The sequence below is a fragment of the Monodon monoceros genome, unplaced genomic scaffold, assembly GCF_005190385.1.
Source record: "Monodon monoceros isolate NGI ecotype Baffin Bay Population unplaced genomic scaffold, NGI_Narwhal_1 Super_Scaffold_16, whole genome shotgun sequence".
Lineage (NCBI taxonomy): Eukaryota > Metazoa > Chordata > Mammalia > Artiodactyla > Monodontidae > Monodon > Monodon monoceros.
The window spans coordinates 7,750,197-7,775,360 of NW_021703772.1; the positions used below are offsets into that span (position 1 = coordinate 7,750,197).

The window sequence follows — 25,164 nt, forward strand, 5'->3', positions numbered from 1 at the left end:
AAGGCGAGAGAAACGGTAGAGGCAATTCTAGGGACTGCCCAACAGTCCTGTGGGGAAGTAGTGCGTACAGCCCTCCAGAAGAGCCCCTTTCAAGGTCAGCCACGCTTGTCCTCCCATCACACCCACATTTCCTGAAAACTCCCCACTAATGGAGCTGCTCCAACCTCTGCTAGGATGACAGGGCCACGACCTATTCATTCTTGTGGTCGCAAAGTCCTCCCCCTGGAGATTCAGCTTGTTTGCTTTTCTCCATTTCATTCCAATCCCAGTCAGTCAATCCTCCTCCTTCTGTGTCCACATCTTTAGCTTGGGAAAATGTTCCTTTCTGTTCGATTCCACTCCTTTTTCACACACTCCCTCAGGCATCTGGCTCATAGGATATCTGGCCTCTTGGGGTCTGTGTCCTCTTTTCCTAGAAGACAGCCCTGCACACTCACACAGGGTAACCACCGCACACAGGCAGGGAGACTTGGACCACCCTGACTGGGCATCCATTTTCATGCAAACTGCTGGGTCAAGAACTGCTTTAAAAAGCTAGTGAAAGCTCCAGGCCCTCTCCCCTGAAGTATTTACAAACAAAATTTTACAGTAAGTTCCAGGAGGTTCCTAGACACCCTGCCACCCTGAAGTCCACGAATCCGGCTCTAAACAGCTTTGTTGCTCCCTCTAAACCCTCACTTATAGGGCTGAGCCCTGACCAGGGGCCACTTTTCATCCTGAGGGGTTCTTAAAATGTATTAACTGTAACTTGACAAAATCAGAAGTCTCGCACTCCTCATCAAAACTTGCTAGCAGTGGGACTTCCCTGGTGGCGCAGTGGTTGAGAGTCCACCTGCCGATGCAGGGGACACGGGTTCGTGCCCCGGTCCGGGAAGATCCCACATGCCGCAGAGCGGCTGGGCCCGTGAGCCATGGCCGCCGAGCCTGCGCGTCCGGAGCCTGTGCTCCGCAACGGGAGAGGCCACAGCAGTGAGAGGCCCGCGTACCACACACAAACCCCCCCCCGCCCCCCCCACCCAAAACTTGCTAGCATACAAAATGGCTGCACTATCTCAGCCAGTCTGAGCTACTCTTTTTTTTCCTAACGGGCACCTCTGCTCCTTCAGCTTGTTTCCTTATCAGTCAACGACAGCACCCACGAACACCAGCAAATCTGAGACTCCACGCTGATGAGAAGCTCCCCACAGCTCTTTCACCTTACTTGAGCCTCCCCTCCCTTAATGCCTGCATTCCACAAAATCTGTACCTTCTTTTTTTTTTTTTTTAATTAATTTATTTTTGGCAGGGTTGGGTCTTTGTTGCTGCGCGCGGACTTTCTCTAGTCGAGGTGAGCGGGGTCCACTGTTTGTTGCAGTGCGCAGGCCTCTCATTGTGATGGCCTCTCTTGCTGCGGAGCATGGGCTCTAGGGCGCAAAGGCTTCAGTAGTTGTGGCATGCGGGCTCAGTAGTTGTGGCTCACGGGCTCTAGAGCGCAGGCTCAGTAGTTGTGGCGCACGGGCCCAGTTGCTCCGCGGCATGTGGGATCCTCCCAGACTAGGACTCAAACCCGTGTCCCCTGCATTGGCAGGCGGACTCCCAACCACTGCGCCACTAGGGAAGCCCTGTACCTTCTTTGGGAACATACAAAGGGCTGAAGTGGAAGCTCTGAAGCACCAACAAGAACTTCCTGGCCCAGTGGCAGTCGGGCAGCAGAACGTATCCTGCTTCAAAACAATCCAGTGATTCTGGGAATCATACCTGACACACGGACTAAAAAAATTCTTAGGCCAAGAAACCACACTGTGGGGAGGCAGCAAGGATGCCCATCGCAGCCTTACCCAGAGAAGGGCAACAGGAAAGCTGAGACCCAAACGGGGCCAGGCGGGGGGGGGGGGGGGTGTTGGTTTCCGGGGGCAGCATGCCTTACAGTACAGGAGGAAGGCCTCTCTGGATGGAACACCTCATTAATTTCCAATTTGGAAACTAGATTCACATCAACGCCCCGTTCGTAACCAGGGCCAGTGGCAGAAGACAAAAGGACAAAGAGTTTTTCATGGAAAAAGTAAAAAAGCCATGAGGAGCTTCATAAACAGAACCCTTCAAAGAAGAATCATGTCCTTCCTCTTCCCTTCATTTAATCACAGGATTTGGGTCACTCCCTTTCTGCAGGCTGCAAGTTTCCTGCGTATACTCTAGGATGACGTCAGATTAAATATGTTGCCAATACCGACGGAAGGCATCTGGCTGGAAAAAAGCCTGGTTAGAAACGAGCAAATACTGTCTACCTCAAGACCTACTTCCCGGTAGCAGGTAGGACAGGAAGTGGCTCAACACTGCAAAGCACCTGGCCCTGCTCGGTGGCAGAACTCTCATACCTACGACCCTTTAAAATCTCTCCAACACATCTGGGAGGAGTGCATTATTCAGCCCATTTTATGCTGAGAGAAAAGGTTGGGGATTTGTGAAAAGTCATACAAACTCCTAAGTGACGGCCAGGATCAGCTCAGACTCAAAATCTAGTGTTATTTTTATTATGTTTCAGCCGAAGGTCACGAAATAGATAGTGAAGTAAACAAAATAATATCAACTTTCTATATTTTATAGATACAAAGTTGTGAGAAAACCATATCCTTTGAAAACAGTTAATTTCCATTCAAATGTATTTAAAAATTTATCTTCTAAAAAATATGTCAGTGTCTCATTAAGATATATTTGGTTCGAAAAACTGCTAATCGGGTTAATTTGTAATTTTAAGCAATTAGATGCAAAACCACTTCTGTAACATCTCTGGGCTTCTGTACGTAAAATATTTGGTTCAAAAAAACATATGAGGAAAATGAACTTATTTACAAAACAGAAACAGACTCACAGACATAGAAAGCAAACTTGTGGTTACCAAAGGGGAAAGTGGGGAGGGATAAATTAGAAGTTTGGGGGCTTCCCTGGTGGCGCAGTGGTTGAGAGCCCGCCTGCCGATGCAGGGGACACGGGTTCGTGCCCCGGTCCGGGAAGATCCCACATGCCGCGGAGCGGCTGGGCCCGTGAGCCATGGCCGCTGAGCCTGCGCGTCCGGAGCCTGTGCTCCGCAACGGGAGAGGCCACAACAGTGAGAGGCCCGCGTACCGCAAAAAAAAAAAAAAAAAAAAATTAGGAGTTTGGGATTAGCTGATACACACTACTATACATAAAACAGATAAATAACAAGTCCTAGTATATAGCACAGGGAACTATCTTCAATATCTTATAATAACCTGTGATGAAAAAGAATATATATATATTGTTTTTCAGCTATATATATATACACATATACATATATACAGCTGAACCGCTTTGCTGTACACCAGAAACTAACACAACATTGTAAATCAACTATAATTCAATAAAAACACACACATAAACAAACAAATGGAAAACGTAATAGGAAGAAAGAAACATTTTCCTGTCTGGAACAAAACCAGGCTGTTGAGTTGGCCAGGGTCGGGGTGCACGGATTTCTGCCGCTTCTTAGCTGTGGACACGAGGCAACCACCCCAGGGTGGGGAGGCCCAGTGGTGAAAAAAGGCAAAGGTACCAAGAGGAATGTGTCCGAAAAGAAACTGGGCAGAAAGAGGCAGGGCTCGAAGACAGCTCGGAGAGGCTGATGGCAACATGTCTGTGATGGGAGGGTGCTGGTGACGTCATGCAGGGAGCAGAGGCAGCGGCGGTGAGGAGCGAGCAGGAGTCTCCTCTGCTGGGCCTGCTCCTTGCACCAGGCCTACGGTAAAAGAGCGAAGCACAGGTCACTTCTTAAAGAAGAACAGGGAGGACTGTGGTAGGATCAAAGAGTAAGTAACAAGACGGAAGCACTGTCAGCAACACGCTTCATTTAGACCTAGCTGTGTCCTCGCCTACTGCGGCCGGACTGGGCCTGTTACCCGAAAACTGGGTTCACCTCTTGGTGGGTGTCAAGCCAAAAGACACAACCAAGCCAAAGAGTGGGGGAAGGAAGGATTTATTACTTGCAGCAAAAGGAAGGAGAACACTGGGGATCTTTCCCAAAGAAATAGTGCTGGCGTTTAATCTGTGTTTTCCAGATACAAGGAAACCTTTCCCCTTAAGCTAATTATAACCTACAACAACTTGGTAAATTATACCTTTGTGGGTAGGACTGAGACATTTTTTTCTCTCTACCTGATTCCTCTAAAAACTGAAAACTCTTAGATTCCCAGCAGCCTTATCAAAGACTCTTAACTAGCTTAACTAGCTCATGTGCAACAAAACTAAAGGAAATTCTCCAGTGAAACTGTCACAGAGCATAACTACTTATGACAAATATCACTCTGAAGTTTCTATGATGAAAAAAGCGGTCCTACAGAACCGCGTGGCCCTTGATGTTTTAACAGCTGCTCAAGGAGGCACTTATGCTGTAAGACATGCTGAACGCTGGCTTTTATACCTGATGAGTATTCGAATGTGACTCACCTCATGACGCATATGAAAAAAAATTAAATCTCTTCTCTGAATGATCCTCTTCCCAGTTTAGGGAAAATGGTTTGGTTCAGGGGGCTCTTGGATCAAGTCTCTGCTACTGATGGTGCAAAACTGCTGTTAACTGTCTCTCCTGCTGTACTTCTCCGACACCTGCTAGAATAATGCTACGCAAGTGAGAGGTGCAGACACTACTCCGGCGGACCCCAAAACTTCTCTAGCTCTAGCAACAAGAGAGTTTCACTCCTCTAACCAGGGAGACTACGACGCCCACCCTCAGCCCTGTACCCCTCAAGAGAGAAGAGTGAAATATCTCAAGGCGGGGGGCTGTGTAAGCAGATACGATAGGGGGTCCCCGGAGTAAGAGAACCAGACGGAACTCTCTTAAATAAGAGAAACCATCTAAGGCCTCAGTCATTCTGTGATCTGAGCCTGGCCACAATGCTTGCCCTTGCAGAATAGGTCTCAGTCGCCGAATTTAAGGGAATGAAAGAAGGTAAAAAGAAACCGCTGTTACCAGGCCAGGGAGCTAACTTAACCACATCGGAGATAATATGTCAGTTATAAAGACTCCTAGTTCTGTTTCAACGGTAAAGATTAGCCTCAAGCACATTTCTGAGCTGTTTTGCAAAATTCAAACCCCCCTTGAGTGCTCATCTATCAGATTGACTGGAACCTACGAATGATGACGTTGACTTTTTCTGAACCTCGTGATTTCAATCAGCTACAACCTGGACTCCGTCAACCTCTGCCCCAATTCTACGCTGAACCCTCCACCCTCCTTTGCTGAAGCCTTTTCAGGAGTATGCATGCATCCTTAGCTTAAAACTTCCCCAATTTTGCTTCTCGGTGGGACGCTGCTTTGGGAAAGATCCTTGGTGTTCTCCTAACTTGCTGCCAGTAATAAATCCTTCCTTCTCTTGCTCTTTGGCTTGGTTGTGTCTTTTGGCTCAACACCCACCAACAGGCGAACCCAGTTTTCAGGTAACAGGCCGACTAGTGACCAATGCCAAGGGGAGCTGAGGAGGGAGCATGGGCAGCAGAGGGCCATGTGTTTGCCAGTTTTAGTTATAAGGCAGGTTATTTATGTGCTAGAATTTTCTGGAGGATTTATTTGTATAGAGTCAACTGTGTTCTCTTCTACTGTTTCAGATGACTTGCCACCAGCCTAGTCTGTTGTCCCTCACACTATAATCCGGCCCATTCCTATTGTCAGAGAGGAGGAAATTTTCCTCTACCCTTCTAGGTTCTTCTGGCTGGTCCAAGAATTACACTGTCATGAGACAGATTAATAGCAGAAAATCAAACAAAAGTTTAATCACATGGTTTACGTGGAAGAGACTCAAGAAAGCTGCGTAACCCACTAAAATGGCTGAAACCTCACCTTAAATACCACCTTCAACTGAAGACAAAAGAGGATGTTGGGGGTAGTTTAGGATTTAGAAGCAGAGGGAGGAAATTCACATGAAGATGGAAAAGCAAATGTTTGGTAAACGAATGTTTGCCGGGCCTGGCAGAGACAATGGGACACAGAGGAGAATTTTAACAAAACAGATTTTGTGAGGTTCCTCCCTGTCTACCATACCAAGTTCATCCTATAGTTATCTATGGTGACAACTCCTTCCCTTCGGGAAACAGGTCCTCTACCTACGTTCTTTAGACAGTTAGGGTAAAGTGAAAGTTTCTTCCTGAGCCTTTTGGGTCTTGATTGTTTTCAGCTCAAAATAATCCGCATGTCAAAGAGACATTTTGGAGTGGCAAATTTGCTCCCCTACACCATCTTGCCCTGGAGGTAGCTGTCTACATTTCGAAGCCTAACAAGAAGGAAACAAGGAGACTTCCTCAAGTGTCTGCCTTGCAAACCTAGGAAATGGCAGAAAAGCCTGAAGGCCGGGAAGTGGTTAGGAGACAAGAATTCCTTTCCTGTGACAGAGGATGAGGGTCCACGCCTGAGCGGTCTTTGAACAGTGTTCCCTTTACTGCAGACAGTTGCGAGCGAGCCGGTGGGGAGGGGCGGGAGGAAGCTTTAAAGGTGGTGGACTGGCTGGGAGGCCTAAGGGCTGTGGGAAGGAAGCTGGAGGTGGAGGAGAGGGAGGAAAGGGAGGAAAGCGTAGGAGAGCAATGGAGGAAGCTTCTCAGGATTGCGTTCAGACTGACCCAGGAAACACAAAATCGCAGACTTCTAAAGCCTGTGAGGTTAATTCAGCTCCAGCCTTTCAAAAGGACCAACCTAAGCCATCTCTCAAAAAAAGAGGTCCATCCTTCTTTTTTTTTTTGCGGTACGCGGGCCTCTCACTGTTGCGGCCCCACCCGTTGCGGAGCACAGGCTCCGGACGCGCAGGCTCAGTGGCCATGGCTCACGGGCCCAGCTGCTCCGCGGCATGTGGGATCTTCCCGGACCGGGGCACGAACCCGTGTCCCCTGCATCGGCAGGTGGACCCTCAACCACTGCGCCACCAGGGAAGCCCCCATCCTTCTTTTAAAGACATGCAGCACAGCGACGTGTTATGTTGTTTATTAACCTCAGAGCCCAAGTCCTTACAGTTAAGTCAAATCCACGATTAGTAACATCAAAATGCAGGAGAAAAGGTGATTAAACCTAATTTTTTGCTCTTTGCACGGCAGTCTTAAAAACGATAAGTGTCTTGTTTTGTTTTGTATTTCTTGAAAATATTCTTATTTTAATCTCAAGGATTCACAGCAAAATCTGTGCTCAGGATTTAGTCTGCTGTTACCTTGAAGTGACCTTACATAAGCCTCTAATTGCCCCGTACCTTCACTAGCAAACCAGGACACAAAGTACACAGGGGAGTTCTTCGAAAGGCTCCTCTGGTCCCAGGCTGTCTCTACAGGCCTGAAATAAAACAATTCTGCCCCGCTAAGGACTAAAGATGAATATTCTGGGAACTTTTCTATTATTTTCTGAGTCAGCCTTTGAAGCTATTGTCTCTCACAGGGAGCTGCCCGGGGAAGATTACCGCTGCAATGTACGAGGATGAAACACAAAGCCCAGCACTCTGTTTCTTTACCATGAGCTGCAGCCCCCAGTCACACGTCCTACACATGCACCTCAGCTCTGTGGGTTTGCTGCAGACAGCAAGATGACCCGGGAGGAGCACACCGTTTGATTTTTCAAGTTTCATAGCATTTCCATAGGTGGCAGCTGGTGTGGCAGCGGCAGGGTGAGCAGGGAAGGCAGAGGGGGAGACATTCTGTGGACGGCCCATCACGCAGAAGCAGGCAGCGTGCCTTTCCTGGCGGAAGCTGTGCGAGGCCTTCCTCGATCCCAGGATATAGCTCAGGGGTGCTGAGATGGCTGCTGCGATAAAAACGCCTTACCAAGGGAACACCATGGTAATACAGCAGGCTAAACAAACAACTGTGAAAACGGATGTGCGATTCATTTTATGAAGCCATTTTTGAGCATTTTAGGGGTAAATGACACTGTGCTGTGGGGGAGGGGAGGGAGGAGATTAAAAAAATTAAGAATGCGGGCTTCCCTGGTGGTGCAGTGGTTAAGAACCCACCTGCCAATGCAGGGGACATGGGTTCGAACCCTGGTCCGGGAAGATCCCACATGCCGCGGAGCGACTAAGCCCGTGTGCCACAACTACTAAGCCTTCCCCCCAAAACCCCATGAGCCATAACTACTGAGCCCACGTGCCACTACTGAAGCCTGTGTGCTCTAGGGCCCACGTGCCACAGCTACTGAGCCTGTGTGCCGCAACTCCTGAAGCCTGCGCGCCTAGAGCCCGTGCTCCGCAACAAGAGAAGCCACCGCAATGAGAAGCCCGTGCACCGCAAAGAAGAGTGGCCCCAGCTCGCCGCAACTAGAGGAAGCCCACGCAGAGCAACAAAGACCCAATGCAACCAAAACTTTTTAAAATTTTTTTTAAAAAATTAAAAATGGGCTCTGCTACAAGGATGTTAAGGTCCAGTAGGACGACAGATCTGTGCACATATGGTGTTGAAGTGCAGACAACAGGTGCTGTAGGCGTGGGAGATGGGAAGATGGGTTCTGACAGGAAGGGCAGGGTTCCTCCCATCTGAGCATTTTCTCAGAAAGGCCACCCTGCCCCCTTCCCAGATTTCAGCAGGGACCCCATGCTGTACTCTCTCCAGGCTGGGAGAGTCTGTGGTCCTCATCCTCCTGGTGAGAGCTAATCTCCCACCTGGGGTTTGGGTCCTCAACTTCCCACTTCTTTCGTGACCCGGTTCCAAAAATCTGTTCCTTCCTTCCTCATCTTCAACATCTCCTATCCGCCTTCCCATGCAGCCTACAAAAACACTCCAATATCTCTCTCCTGTTTATTAAAACAAACAAACAAACAAAATCAGAAAAAAAAAATCTCAAAATAATTCTTACTTTTACTACAATGACAATATCCATTCATTGCAGAAAACTTTAAAAAGATATAGGTGGGAAAAGGAGAAGAAAAAAATCTATAAAATCCACCATCAGGAATTAACTACTGTTTCTATTTTAGTGCATATTTAATTCCTGTATCTTCAATACCTTGTATAGTGTCTGAACAGAGCAAACATTCAATGAATATTTACTAAGTGAATGAATGAAGGACTAATAACAGTTTCATAGAAGAAGTGGCATTTTAGCCGAGTCTCAAGGATAAGTAGGATTCATATTAGTAGGGATGCAGGGAAGGACATTCCAGGAAGTGGGAAAAGCATATGCGAAGTCTCAGAAGTGGAGCAATTCCGTATTAGGCCAAACGAACCCTACAGTGGTGACAGCAGAGGCTGAGGGGGCTGAAGGATGCGTGGCAGATGGTCATGCAATGGGGGAGGGGTTGGTGGAGGTCTTTGCTTGCCATCCTCTGGAGATTAGACTTTTGTAGACAATCATAACCCACTGTCCCACTGTCATGCTGTAAGAGGATATTGAGGAATAGGACCAGATTCAGCTTCTGGAAAGTCACCTACCACCACCGGGGATACAGAATGAAGAGGCCATGAACAGTCTCTCCCATCCCGGGGAGGATGTCAAGTACTTGGGTGGGGACAGCGACTGTGCTAACAGTGAAGAGAGGATTGATGAGAGACACTCTGCAAAGGTAGAGCTGCTGTCACTTAAAACTGCTGGGATGTGGCAGGCTAGAGACTGAGAGTCTGGGTGGTTCAGAGGATGCCGATGCCATTAAAAGACCTGGAGAACATAGGGCGTAACCTCAGGTTGCAACAGGAGTGTGTTTTACTGCACCGAGACAGGGGAAACGATGAGTCTCTGAAGGGGGGACTGTAGCAGACCCAGCTGGCTGGTCTCTCTGCTTTCCAAGAAGGAAAACTGAAAGCTACCTGGGGGAATGGCAGGTCTTGAGGGAAAGAGGACCGGAAGGCAAAGTTGGAAGCTGGAAGCAAGAATAAAGGTTTGAAACAACTGCATTAGCAACAAATAAAAGGATTCCTAAGCAGCGTTGAAGATCCAGCTGAAGAAAGACAGTCTGAACTGGCGCATACCACAGCTCTCCTACAATGTCCAATGTTCAAAATGGGGTGTTAGGCAGGGACTAGAAAGACTCTTCCTGAGCTACAAGGAATGGGCAGAGACTTGCAGGGTTTTCTAGGATGGCAGTTAGGGAAGTCTGACCTCCTCTGAGGTCAGGTCGTGGAAGCTGGGCTTCGGAGCTGCTACACAGTGGAGAGCTCAGCCACGTAGTAAAAGCTGCTTTTCCCATGTGAGTAAAGATGCTCCAGGAAATGAGAAGAGACCCTAGTCCCAGGAACTCTCTGTAATCCATGCATTTCTAGCAGAGAAGACAGCGAGAAAAGAACAGGAAAAGAAATCCCACTTTAAAGATTTCTTAGATTTTATTCTGAATGAGAGACTGACAAGCTATTAAAAAGGAGAAAGAGACGAGACCTAATTTCTGATTTAGAAGAATCACTCTCACTGCTGTGTAGGGAGACGATGAAGCGGGGCAGCAGCAGAAGCTCAGAGAACAGTCAGGAGGCCCCTGCAGTCGGGTGGGGGATGGCAGCCTGGATGCAGGTGTCAGTGCTGGGAGTGGTAAGGAAGGGGGCAGATTCTGGAGATACTGGAGGCAAAGCTGAGGTGACTTACTGCTGGCCTGGACGTGAGGGGTGAGAGAAAGACCAGAGTCATAATGACCCCATGGCTTTTGGGCTGTGTAAATGGCTGAAAGGAGTTTGCCACTGACTGAGGCTGAAACGGGCACCTCTGGAATACACTCCTGCATTCTAACTGAGCCAGACAGCACAGGGCAGGTACGCTGTGGGAGACACAAGCTGTGGATTGCTACTGTAATTATGAGACTCTTCCTTTATGATTCTGACCTTTGACCCTGAGATTTTATGGTTCGAAGACTTAAGGACTTAGTTACCAAGTCAGATTCATTGTTTGAGACCTTCTTTAAAGTGTAAGATTGGTGTTGTTTCCAAAGGGGACTTCAAATTAAGATGCCTCCGATGAGTGGAGCACGTGGATGTGGTCTCTGTTTTGCAGGGCCTTAGTGCCTTGCCAACTGAGACACATGTGCTGGAGATGATCAGGAATAATGAGTCACTGGCCTGACATGGTCAAAGTGGATTTCATGGTACCAGACTTGGATCTTACAAAGCACCAGATTTAGTTGGATTTGTTTTCTCTTACGAAAATATATAATCACAATTATCTAGATCAGAGAACAATGCTTTCACCACCAATATGTGAGAAATATGCCCAAAATGGATCTTTCAGAGTTTACTGTTCTAAAAACCTGGGCACTGGCTTAATGAAAGTATATATGACCAAGGCTTCCTAGTGCATACTTAAAAAAAATCTACTGGGTGTTTAAAAAAAAGTTGGAATAGGCTTTCTATAGCTGCCCATGCCTGCTCCAGAAAGTAAGACATTCCAGCAGACAAAGGAAAAAAAACCAAAAATTTTCTCCACTTCAAGTCCAGGTGAGACTGGCAGCCATGCTGCAGTAGTAGTGGCTCAATGCTGCTGGCCCTTCTCTGGCTCCTTCTAAGTCCAAGACCTTGTATCACGAGAAGCCACCACTACATACAAAGCCAGCCTCAGGCTTTGGCTGCCCTCCTCCTTGTTTATTGGGTTCTTGATGCAGGGCCACCTCCCTCCTTACTGCCTTCTCTGGCCCCCTGAACAAGCACCACCCCTTGGACATGAGTCTGGAATCTGAACTCTCATTTCATGCATCTTGACTGTGAGTAAGAGATACTTATGTGTCACTACACCCAGGACTAACCACCCAGGTCCACCCACCGTGTGGCCTCTTGTTCTGGGTAGGACGTCTGAATGACCACAGTACAAGGAGTGTGGTTAGCGGGTCTTGCTCCACAACTGTCTGAAGTCTAAATGCTCACACCGCCTGTTTGGCTTGCTTTGATAGAGGTCCAGCATCCCCTCCTGGACCCTGTGCCTTCTCCACACCTGCTCTCCAGCCCCCTGGTGCCAGAAGGCTTGGTCGCCAGACACTGCCTCCAAAAGAAGCCCTCCAGAGACCAGCTGAGTTTTCGGAGTCTGCCTCTTCCGAGTGCTTCTTTTATGATCCTCGTATTTTGGAAGCTCATTAGATCAGGCAGCTTTTTATTCCTTGGGTCTGGCCCTGGCAGGCTTAATTCAGATTCAGAGTTCTTTTCTGTTGACTCAAGTTAGTTTTCTTCTATGGGCTTTTATTTTCTATTTAGTTAAACGTTTGCAAAACTAAGCATTTATAAAAATATGAAAGTAATACATGTTTTCAAAAAACACCAGAAAATACAAAAAAGTAGAAAAAATTACCCGTAGTCTTACTACCCAAACACAACCACTACGGGCATTCTATTTTATTTCCTTCTGGTCTTTTTCCATTCATTTTTTTCCCCCATGCATGTTCCCACCCCCACCAAAATATGACTGCTGGCATACTGTCCTCACAATTCCTTCTTTGTATTTCAGGTAGTGTTTGCTTCTTGACTTTTTTTTTTTTTTTTTGGTGAGGTACGCGGGCCTCTCACTGTTGTGGCCTCTCCCGTTGCGGAGCATAGGCTCCAGACGCGCAGGCTCAGCGGCCATGGCTCACGGGCCCAGCCGCTCGGTGGCATGTGGGATCCTCCCGGACCTGGGCACGAACCCGAGTCCCCTGCATCGGCAGGCGGACTCTCAACCACTGCGCCACCAGGGAAGCCCTGCTTCTTGACTCTTAAAAAGGAACTTACTATCAGATATTTAGGAGTCACAAAAACCAAATGTAATGTTGGTAACTTGTTTTGATTCCACTTTGGACAAATCGATTGGAGACAATCTGGGAAATTTAATTATGGACTGGGTTTTACGTGACACCAGGGCATTACTATTGTTAGGTGTCTGATGGCAGTGTGGTTATGTAAGAAAACGTCCAAAATTTTTAGAGCCACATATCAAAATATGTAAGAGTGAAATGACATGATGTCTGTGGTTTGCTTTAAAATACTTTAGCAAAGAATAAATGTTGACAGTAGTTAAATCTAGGAGATAGGGATGGTGGATTTATTGTGTTATTTTCTTTACTTTCATGTATGTTTGAAATTTTTCAAACTAAAAATTTAAAAACTGAAGTATCGATAGTTCAAACAGTGAAGTAGTTTTAAAGGCTCATTATGAAGAACAGCAGCCCTCTGTCCCTCTCCCTCCTCTGCCCCTCCCCAAGGGTAGCCACTTTCACCTCTCAGCAGATTATTTTGTTATTTACTTTCTTTTTTAAAAATTTTTATTTATTTATGTTTTTATTTTTGGCTGCGTTGGGTCTTCATTGCGGTGCATGGGCTTTCTCTAGTTGTGGCGAGTGGGGGCTACTCCTCGCTGCGGTGCGCAGTCTTCTCACCGCAGTGGCTTCTCTTGCTGTGAAGCATGGGCTCTAGGCTCGCGGCCTTCGGCAGCTGTGGCACGCGGGCTCAGTAGCTGTGGCTCGCGGGCTCTAGAGCGCAGGCTCAGTAGTTGTGGCGCAGAGGCTTAGCTGCTCCGTGGTATGTGGGGTCTTCCCGGACCAGGGCTCGAACCCATGTCCCCTGCATTGGCAGGTGGATTCTTAACCACTGCACCACCAGGGAAGCCCTGTTGTTTACTTTTCATACTTGTATATAATCTGCTTGATTACTACTTGATTTTTCAGTTTTAGGCATTATTCACAAACTTTTCACTATAGAAGAAGAGAATTTACTTTTCTTTCCACATACACTCCCTTCCCCCAACCAAACCCAGATAACCATTCCAGGCCCTCAATCCTCCCAATAAAGTTACATCATAACTATGAGATTTAACTATTACAACTATGTAAATACTAAGCATTACTTTTCCTTCCTCATAACTTTTTATTTTCACCGAAACTAACAACTGTCTTGTTTTAATTTGGTTGGTTTTTCTGGATACTCTGTACATTAATCCACCTCAAGTTTTCCATCAACTGTCTGAAGCAGTGGTTCTCGAAGTATGGTCTGTGGACTCGTGGGGATCCATTCAGGGATCCGTGAGGTCAAAACTATTTTCGTAATAATACTAGTAGGCATTATTTGCCCTTTTCCATGTGTTGACATTTATACGGATGGTACAGAAGCACTGGTGGGGAAAACTGTTAATGCCTCGGCATGAATCAGGCAATGGCAACAAGTGGTGGCAGTGGTCAGGGTCTCGTCACCAGCTCATACTCGCAGGAAAGAGAAAACCTAGTTCACTTAAGAATGTTCTTGATGAAGCGGTAAAAGTTAATACTTTTATTACAGCTCAACCCTTGAGTACTTGTCTTTTTCACTTGTGCAGCATGTCAAAGTACAGTGGTTGTCTTGAGGAAAAGCACTTAACTTTGAGTTGTGAGCTGAACTGACCGCCTTTTTTATGGAACATCATTGTTACTTGGAGGAACAAGTGACACACGACGGTTATCTGGCGCTTCAAGAAAAACAACTAACATTATTTATTGCCAATGATAAAATTCAAGCTTTTACAAAAATCAGAATTTTGAAAACCTTGTATCTGACACATGATACACGGTTTCTAATACTTAAAGACTTGTCTAGGGTCTGTAGTGATATTAATAAATATGATTTTTTAATATCATATAATGAAATGTGTCCACATTAAGAAAATCAGACTAATAAGCCAGTATTTTCTGAATGACTTAAATTTCTAAATACATGATAAAAAATCATGCATGGGTAAAAGGTCCATTCAAAGTGTGAAACAGACCAATAGATTTTAATGTAATCCAGTAAAAAAAGTTCAGTTGATATTGTATTAGTCTGCTAGGGCTGCCATAACAAAATACCGCAGACTGGGCGGCTTAAACAATTTATTTCTCACAGTTCTGGAGGCCGAGAAGTCCAAGATCAAGATGCCAGCCAACTCAATATCTGGTGAGCGCTCTCTTCCTGGCTTGCAGAGATGGTCACCTTCTGACCTGCTCCAATCTGAACCCCCGTCTTCTGCATCTGCGTAGAGCTGATACCCTGGGAACTTTCTTCACCATCGTCTAGGTCAGGTGTCAACAAATTATGGTCTGTGGGCCAAATCCAGCCTGCCACTTGTTTTTAAGTAAAGTTTTAGTGGGACGCAGCATTCTCATTATTTATGTATTGTCTTCTTTCGTGCTACAATGGCGGAGCTGAGTAGCTGTAATAGACCAAATGGCGTATAAAACCAAAAATATTTACTAACTGGTCCTTTACAGGAAAAGTTTGGTGACTTGCAATCTAGGTGATTCTTTCACTTCTTTACTATACTAGTTGATTTGTTTCCTGAATCCCACGTCTTCCTCCTTCCTGATTTACTCTTTTTGGTGAAGTACATCTTCTGGTAGCTTCCTGAGAAAGGGTATATGAGATGTACCTTTTTTTTGAGAACTTGCATGTCTGAAAACGTCCTTTCCTGCTCTCACATTTTACTGATGGCTTAGCTGGGTACAGCATTTTAGCATGGAAGTCACAGTCTTTCAGAAATTAGAGAGCTTTGCTTCACTGTCATCTAGTCTCTAGGGTTATAACAGAAAAGTCTTAAGTTATTTTGAATTTGGATCTCCTGTATGTGACTCTTTTTTTCCTTCTTAGAAGCCTATAGGATCTTTTCTTTGTCCTCGGTGTTCTGAAATTTTATGACAATGTGGCTTGGAGATGGTGCGTCTCCATCACTGTGCTGGGCAGCGGGCTCTTTCTGTCTGGAAAGTCACATCCTGCAGTAATGGGGCATTTCCCTGAATGATTCTGTTCATCATTTCTTCTCCCTCTTTTTCTCTGTTTCCTATTTCTGGAATGTTCATTGAACAGATGGATGTCTTGGACTGGCCCTCTACTTTTCTTGTCTTTTCTATCATATTCTGGGACAATTCTTCAACTTTATCTTCCAATCTGAACCTTGAGTCTTCTTTATTTCTTCTATCATGTTTTTTTTTTGGCGGTACGCAGGCCTCTCACTGTTGCAGCTTCTCCCGTTGTGGAGCACAGGCTCTGGACACGCAGGTTCAGAGGCCATGGCTCACGGGCCTAGCCACTCCGCGGCATGTGGGATCTTCCCGGACTGTGGCACGAACCCGTGTCCCCTGCATCGGCAGGCGGACTCTCAACCACTGTGCCACCAGGGAAGCCCTTCTATCATGTTTTAAATTTCATGCTGTTAATTTAATTTAATTAAAAAAGAGCTCCTTTTCCCCCCTTCCGAATGTTTCTTTTTGAAAGTGCCTAGATCTTGTAATACAGATACTTTCTTTAAAAAGAAATTCTTTGAGGATATAAAAAAATAGTTTCTTCTTGTTTTGTTCTAGTTGCTTTCCTGTTTGGTTTTGCTATTTCACGTTCGAGGCTTTCCTCTTAGTTGTCTCTTTATATAGGAGAGTGAAATGTTAAAAGACTGATTTTTAGTGAAATCCTAAAAATCTCTGCTTGAGTGGGTGGAGCTCATTGTCTGCAAGCTTTATTGTAGGGAAATACAGCTGAGCTGTTGGTTGGGAAATCCTTGAGGTTATTAGCTTTAAATCTTCTTTACCGCTCAGATTCCTCAGAGGAAGATTTTCCTATCTTTGGACTCAAGGGTATAGGCTTGGCTACTAGAATTCTGAGGTTGGCTGGGAAAAGAAAGCTGGGACTCTTAATGTTCGGCCAGTATTCAACGTGCCAGCAGCATTCACTCAACCTCCCCAAAGGGGCCACTACCACAACTGTGTTTGGCGTCCCCTAGTTCAGATAGCCTTTCCTTTATCCTGTCCCAAGGATAAATTGCTGGTCTTCTACTACGTTATGGAAGGGGCAATCTTTTTAAATAAATTTTCAACCAATACAGTTAGTCTCTTCTTCCCCCACCTCTTCCCCCACTTTACAGAGTTACCTGCTGCTGTCCATTTCTGAACGTCTTTAGGATTCTGCTGTGTAAACTGGGTTGTTTCTTGGCTTTCTTGGGCGTTGGCTCAGGACTCAGCTTTCTCAGGACTGCTAAGTCAGTTACCACTCATCCATCTGCTTCTCAGCTTCCAAATTTTTGTTGCTGTTGTCTCCTCTCCCATTCTCTTTGTCCTTGTGGGTTTATGTCTTTTAAAAAAAAATCTCTTCACTGTTGTTTTAGTGAGGTTTTGGGAAGGAATGAAAGTAAATGTGGGTATTTGATCCTCCATCTTTATTTGGAACCTCTTTATAATTAAATATCTTTTTTTTAAACTTCCATTTAATATTACAGCATAAACTTTTCCCATGTTCTTACACAGTCTTTGTAACAACTTTAGTAATTGTACAACATTCCACTGAGTCGCTACCATAGCTTACCCAATCATTACCCTATTTTCAGAAGTTTAGAGTTGTTTCTGTCTTGCAGGAGGGGACTAGTTTTTTCTGGAGTCATCTTTCATTTATCTGTCTCATTTATTCCCTGTATGTAGGGAATGGCCGCTGACATTATTCTCCTCTCTCTTATCAGTCCATGGTTTCATTACCTTGTGCCTTGATTACAGCACTACCTTGTGCAAATTTCATTCATCTTCAACCAGCACAGTGACGCAGCACTAATCTTTCTAAAATGTCACCTTTCTCATGACACTTCAGAGGAAATCTAACACCTACAATTCATTTGCAACTGGCATTTGTGGGTCCCCATGGTTTGAGTCCACCTCACTTATTCAAACTCACCACCCTTTCCCCAAATGTCCTCCTTCACACAATGGCCTGCTCTCCTAACCACAGCCCAGGCCCATCCACACGGCCAATGCCAGCCACACGCACCTTCATGTACACCCTCTCCTGCGAGAGACCTCCCCCACGTGACTCTGCTTACACTCCTTCTTCCTTCACATGATACACTGAAAACTGCTGCGGCTCAGCCTTCTAAATGGACTGAGAGCTCTTCCCCTATGTTCTCCTCTCTGGCACTGCCCCTACACTGCCCTCATCCTACCGCCATGGGGCTCCAGCCCAGCACCAGAAGCACAGTGTTGCTGAACAGGGACTCACTGAATGGAATGGACACGCATGTAAGTTGTTACCTTGCCCTTCGGAGTTAGCGTCCAGATCACGGAGAAGGTGAGCTTGTCGGTCATGGGGTTGAGGCTGCACAGTTCCTCACACAGCAGCCTGGGAAGCATGGGGACAACCTGCAAACAGAGAACAGGCCATGAGCAGCTTCTTCCAATCTGCAGGAGCTAACCACAGGCTCAGAGGCAGCCCAGGGGGCAGAGTTTTGGTGAAGAGCTTGAGCTTCCAGAGTGAGCTGAACATGGAGGAAACTCTTTTCCCTGAAGATACAGCAGAAAGCCCACACTATCTGATAACCTTCCATAAGCCTTTAGGGTCAAATGGGAATGTGAATGCGAAAGGTGAGAAGAACTGGTAATGGAGGGAAAAATACACGAGAGCAAATGAAAAATAACTAAACACTAAAACAAAAAAAAATTATAAAAACAACTATGCGCTAAAACTAAAGCTCTAGACTCAAGAATGACTTGTACTTATGGATATAACTACCCCAGATAACTGCACACTTAAGAACCCAATGTCTTACATTTAAGTCTTTAACTCATTTTGAGTTAATTTCTGTGCATGTTGTAAGTAAGGGGTCCAGTTTCATCCTTTTGCACGTGGCTATCCAGTTTTCTCAACACCATTTATTTATTTATTTATTTTGCGGTACACGGGCCTCTCACTGCTGTGGCCTCTGCCGTTGCGGAGCACAGGCTCCGGACGTGCAGGCTCAGCGGCCATGGCTCATGGGCCCAGCCGCTCCGCGGCATGTGGGATCTTCCCGGACCGGGGCACGAACCCGTGTCCCTTGCATCGGCAGGCGGACGGACTCTCAACCACTGCGCCACCAGGGAAGCCCCAACACCATTTATTGAAGAGACAATTCTTTCCCCATCTTGGCACCTTGTCAAAGATTAGTTGGCCATACATACATGGGTTTACTTCTGGGCTGTCTATTCTGTTCCATTAGTCTATGTGTCTGTTTTTATGCTAATACTATACTGTGTTGATTATTACAGCTTTGTAATCGAGTTTGAAATCAGAAGTGTTGATGCCTCCAGTTTTGTTCTTCTTTCTCAAGATTGCTTTGGCTATTGAGGGTCTTTTGTGAATTCCATATGAATTTTAGGAGAGTTTTTCCTATTTTTGTGAAAAATGCTATTGGAATTTTTATAGGGATTACACTGAATCTATAGCTCACTTTGGGTAGTATGGGCAATTAAATGATATTAATTCTTCCAATCCAATAACACAGGGTATCTTCCTACTTATTTGTGTCTTCATCAATTTTCTCATCAATGTCTTAAAGTTTTCAATGTATAGGTATTTTACCTCCTTGGTTAAATTCCCAAGTATTTTATTGTTTTGATGCTTTTGTGAGTGTGACTGCTTTCTTAATTTCTATATCACCTCTCATCTGTTAGGATGGCTATTATCAAAAAGATAAGAGATAAACGTTAGTGAGGATGTGCAGAAAAGGGAACCCTTGTACATTATTGGGGGGAATGTAAATTGGTACAGCCATTATGGAAAACAGTACTGGTGTATATCCAAATGAAATGGGATTGGTACTTTGAGGAGATATCTGCACTCCCGTGTTCACTGCAGCATTATTCGCAAGAGTCGAGACATGGAAACAGCCTAAGTGTCTGCTGACAGTTGAATGGATAAAGAAAATGTGATACACACACACACACTGAAATATTATTCAGCCATAAAAAGAAGGAAATCCTGCCATTTGTGACAACATGGATGAACCTGGAGGGCATTATGCTAAGTGAAACAAGCCTGACAGAGAAACACAAATGCTGTATGTATCACTTATGTGTGCAATCTTTTATTTAAAAAAAAGCCGATTTCATAGAAACAGAGAGTAGAACGGTAGTTGCCAGGGGCTGGGGAGAGGGAGAAATGGGAAGGTGGAGGTCAAATACTTTCACATACTTTCATTTATAAGATGAATAATGTCTGAGGATCTAAGGTACAGCATGGGACTGTAGTTAATAACAGGGTATTGTATACTTGAAATTTGCTGAGGTAAATCTCAAGCATTCTAACCACAGACACAATAAAGAGTTAACTATGTGAGGTGATGGACGTGTTAATTATCTTGATCATGGCAATCATTTCACAATGCACATGTATATCAAATCATCACATCATACACTCTAAAATTACACAATTATATTTGCCAATGATTCCTCAATAAAGCTGGGGAAAATAAAAGAACCCAAGGGCTGAGTGTAAACTTGTGACATGGTTTCGTCAGACTGAAATTGCTGAATCAATCCTTCAGTAACTGAAAATACCACAATTGACCAAATCACATGTTGCAACGTTAACAGAATACTCCGATTAAACATCACTGATTGGGGGGGGGGAGGGGAATTGCCAAAGGTAGTGAAAAGGTACAAACTTCCAGTTATAAGATAAATAAATACTAGGGATGTAATGTGCAACGTGATAAATACAATGAACACTGCGTTATCTATGAAAGCTGTTAAGAGAGTAAATCCTAAGAGTTCTCGTCACAGGAAGGAAATATTTTTTCTATTTCTTTAATGCTGTACCTATATGAGATGATGGATGCTCACTAAACGTACTGTGATAATCATTTCATGATATATGTAAGTCAAATCATTATGCTGTACACCTTGAACTTAGTTCGATATTTCAATTATATCAATAGCTCAATAAAACTGGAAGAAAAAATAATCACTGAAAGATTCACAAATCCAGATTCCCTAGATGAACACTGTGGTCAACTAGTCACTCATTTTGCAGTGTTTTAAGCCCAAATTATTTCTTCCTTTTATTGATTTTCTATTCCATTATAAACTGATTCAATGGTATACTCTCTTAAATTAAAAAAAAAAGGAAATCCTCTTCAACTTATTTTCAAATCATGACTTATAGCTATCCTGGAATGTTATTTGTTTACTCTAAAATTCCAAAGACAAAATGAGTAAATCTACCTGGATGTCCTGAAGCTACTTCAGGCTCCCTCCCTCCTACCTTTAAATCTATTCCTTCTTCCATGTTTTTCTTGATTAATGGCATCATCATTCACTCCCACCTCCCAAACTAAAAACGGCAGCATTAACAGACATTTACCCAACGCACTTACTGTGGACCTCCTGGATCTGCAGTGTCAAGCAACACTTTCTAACACTCTGCTAAGTAATTTTGAAGTAACAGAGCAGCAACTATGCACTAGCTGAGGTAAAGTTAGCTAGTTAAGTTTCTTTATCAGCAAAATCAAAACAAACCCCAGTGATGTCCTACTCCGTGTGGGGTATCTGGACTTGTATTCTGTTTCAGCACAGTAAATAACCTTTGGTATGGAAAAGTAAATTCTAGAACTCACAGTCCACACCAGTAACAAACAGCTAATAATTATATGGCATTACTTGGCATTATTCTGAAGGATGCTGTATCTTTTGTATGTAAAACCTAATGACCACCTGAAGACTTCTGGTAACAGCTTTTATAAGGCAACTACTTTTGAAAAATTTTTCTTGCCATTGCTTTTGCATCGTTTGTTCAGATGACACTATATTCTCTGTTAACTTAATGAGTATTCAAATGGGATCTAAATATTTAACATTTTCTTGCATGTATCAAGTGTCTTACAAAGTTATACATATTTACCTGCATAAACATACTGTACGAAATGGAGAAAATTTTTTTTTTTTTTTTTTTGCGGTACGCGGGCCTCTCACTGTTGTGGCCTCTCCCGTTGCGGAGCACAGGCTCTGGACGCGCAGGCTCAGCGGCCATGGCTCACGGGCCCAGCCACTGCGCGGCATGTGGGATCTTCCCGGACCGGGGCACGAACACGTGTCCCCTGCATCGGCAGGCGGACTCTCAACCACTGCGCCACCAGGGAAGCCCAAGAAAATGTTAATACCATGATTGAACTGTAAAGATTTCACATTATTTCAGCCTTTGGACTAGGCTATGGACTGAACTCTGTCCCTCCCCCACCCCCCAAATTCCTACGTTGAAGCCCTAACCCTCAGTGTGACTGTATTTGGAGGTGGGGTCTTTTGGTGGTAATTAAGGTTAAATGAGGTCATAAGGGTGTGGTCCTGATCTGATAAATAGCGAGATAACTCCCCCCTCCCTGCCCTGCACGCACACAGGAAAAAGGTCACGTGAGGACACAGCCCTCTACATGCCAGGAAGAGAGTCCTGACTAGGAACTGAATTGGCCGGCACCTTCATCTGGGACTTCTAGCCTCCAGAACTGTGAAAAAAAAACAATGTCTGTTATTTAAACTGCCCAGTCTATGGTATATTGTATGACAGCCCAAGCTGAATGAGACAGAATAAACTGAGTTTGTGGGGTGTGCATTGTTGGATTCTTCTCTGGGCTGCATTGTCAGATAATTATACCAACTGCATTTCGGTAGCAGGTTGCTCTTGCCTTGCATGCCCGTAGTCCAGGGCTTAGTACCTTTTCTTACAGATAGTATTTCTTCTAAGGGTTCAAGGCAGTATCTTATTTTCAATCATAAAGCTGAACATCTGAGAATGTAACGTATTTCCTGACTTCATGTTTTAGTGTTTGTGCAAAGAAAGTCATTGCAACTAAATGCAACGTGGTACCCTGGACTCAACCCTGGAACAGAAAGATAATTGGTGGAAAAACTGGTGAAATCCAAATAAAGTATGGATTTGGTTAATAGCAATGTTCCAATGTCAACTTCTTAGTTATGACAAATGTGCCATGGTAATGCAAGATGCTAGCAAGGGGGAGAGCTGGGTGTGTGGTATATGGGACCTCTCTGTACTATCTTTGCAAGTTTTCTGTAAATTTAAATTTATTTTAAAATAAGAGAGCTTATTAAAAAGAAAGTCCCTGTTCTCATTACCTGATCTCATAACTGTTATACATTTAAATATGGAAGACCTTTATGTTAATGAAATACAACCTGATCTATTTTTACGTATTGGAGTTTGGGGTTAAGATTTTATTTGCAGAAAAGGCCTTTACCACTAAAAAAGAAAAAGAAAAAAGAAAAGTCTAAAGACCATGAACCAAAAGGGTGAGACCCAGACTCATGAGCAGCACATCTCAGGAAAAACAGCAAAGGCTTTGAAGCCAGGCAGGCATGGGGGGTCTAATCCTGGGCTCACCATTTCCTGTGCAACTTGGGGAACCTAGTATAATTCTCTGAGTCTTGGTTCTCTTATTAGTAAAACAATATTGAAGATGCTCAATAAAAGTCAGCTCACTGGCCACGCCATGGTCTGCCAGGTCCTTTGGTCCCCTGGCTCAGACTTTCCTTCAGCCTTTGCCTTGGGGCCCCCTCCCATGCAGTAACCAGAGCCACCCAGGCCTGCTTGCTGCTCCAGTTCATGCACATGTTGTTCTCTCTTCCTGGAGCACCTTTCTGGATGTTTTGCCAGCTTTGTACATCGTTTAAGATTCAGCTCATCAGCATCTCTGAAACACTTACCCGGATTCCCCTGGCTGGAGCACTCCCTGCGTTTTGTATACTTCCTCCCCAGGGCCCCTGCTCTCTCAAAAAGGACTTGAGGCAGTCCTAAACAGTCACTCACTGCATCCTCCCTGCTCTCTCATGTAAGAGCTTCTATAGCTCTTACCCTCACCCTAACTGCTTCTTTATGTGCCTCTCTTCCCCACTAGACCATGGTATCTTCAGGAATGAGGACTGTTTCTCTCTATCCACCACTTGACACACAGCAGACACTTCTGGTTTACAAATGAATGGCTGACTTTCGCCCAGAATACAAATCACCTATTTTTTCTATGTTTACTGTTTATTCCATCACATAAAATATTCTATGAAATATTGATACATGGTAGACTCCTATTTAAACATCTTTACATAAGAATTTCACAGGCAGCTAGTATTTTAAGTACAAGATAAACGTTTTTGGCTATTCTCTCCTAAAACCATTGGTACAGTCAGCTGTTGCCCAGGTTATAAACATTGCTTGATACCCTGTGTCTTACACAGAAGGAAACATTTTAATATTCACACTGCAATGGTCAGATGCCAAAGAACCCAAGTGCTCATGAAAAAGCTAAACGTTAAAACTTTTGGGGTAGTATAATTATGCCTAATTTTTAAAGGGCATTCCTTTTAATAATCTTTCACTAGATCTTGGGGCAGGATTCAGACGGAATTCCGAGAAAACAGTCTTTATCTTTATATCCACATAGTTTTGTAAATAGGCTGCTATTTCTCAAAAGAAAAGGGGTGAAGATGTTACAATTACATTTGTGGTTTGGCATGTCAGGGCCTCTCATGAATTGGGCCTGATTTCCGCCAGTGTCACTGGGACTGTGCCCCGTGACACACGGCACTTGTGTCAAGTCCAGTCCACAGCACAGCAGGGATCCCCGTGGGAGGGGGACTGGAGGGACAAACGGCCACTCTCCATAAGCTGCTTCCTCAAACACGAGCTCTGTTATTTCAGGGAGACCCACCTAGACAACAGCGTAGTGGTCCCCACACCCTCATCAGGTACGTGAGATCTGCCACGGTACCTGGAGAGGCTCCGAGGCAGGGTCCTAAGTGCAGAACACAATGTATAACTGGGAAAGAGCAGCAGGGTCTCTCCGGCAGTTGAGAAACTGCTGGCCATCACCGGTGTCGTACGAATGCTTACGCGCACCCCAAGCCCCCGATAGCTCTCCCCAGTCATGGCTTTTCTGGCCCGCACTCAGCTTCACTACTCAGTGTGGGCCACGTGGAGAGTTCCTTCCAAGTTCTCAAACTCCCTCACTTTCCAGCTCTGCATACTCCACAATCGCTCTTACAATCTGCCTTTCCTGCTTTTGCAAGTCATGGCTGAGCCGTGATGGAGAAAATCACCAGACCGTGTGGAGGAGGATGACTCCCCTCCCTGCTGCACCCCATCAGCTCCCCAGTCCTGTAGGTTCTGCATTCTAAGTCTCTCAAATGAGTCTTTTCCTCTCCCTCTTCCACCGTTCAAGTGTGGACATCTTCGTCTCTCTTGCGGTACATCCTAAGTCTCCTAAACCAGCAGCACAGTTCTAGAGTTGAAATTATTCTGGTTAAGATTTCCTTATTATTCTGCAGACTTTCGTATCTTCTTACTAAATTCCACCCGATGACAATCTGCAATCCCATTTATATTAGGATACGTTGCCCTTATCTTCCCCAATATTTGATGAGCTGAATTCAGTAATTTGATTTTTTGCATGTCCTGTTAATGAGGAAAGGCCCAAATGTCTTCAATAAGGCCAAGGGGTCTCAAGAGGAAGTCGGCAGAGGGCCTGCAGACCCCATCTCC

At 44.9% G+C, this 25,164-nt stretch overlaps 1 protein-coding gene across 10 annotated transcripts in view; it reads right to left on the reverse strand.

The window, feature by feature from the left end:
* Nucleotides 1–25,164, reverse strand: part of DIS3L2 (DIS3 like 3'-5' exoribonuclease 2) — a 373,313-nt gene that overhangs the window by 78,687 nt on the left and 269,462 nt on the right. For all 10 annotated transcript variants that reach the window (XR_003793808.1, XR_003793807.1, XM_029224426.1 and 7 more), the window contains exon 12: nucleotides 17,898–18,005. Coding sequence is in view for 8 of the 10 variants with exons in the window: in XM_029224426.1 (XP_029080259.1) it covers nucleotides 17,898–18,005 (108 nt within the window). In the remaining 2 variants the exon portion in view is untranslated. The remainder of the gene's footprint in view (nucleotides 1–17,897; nucleotides 18,006–25,164) is intronic.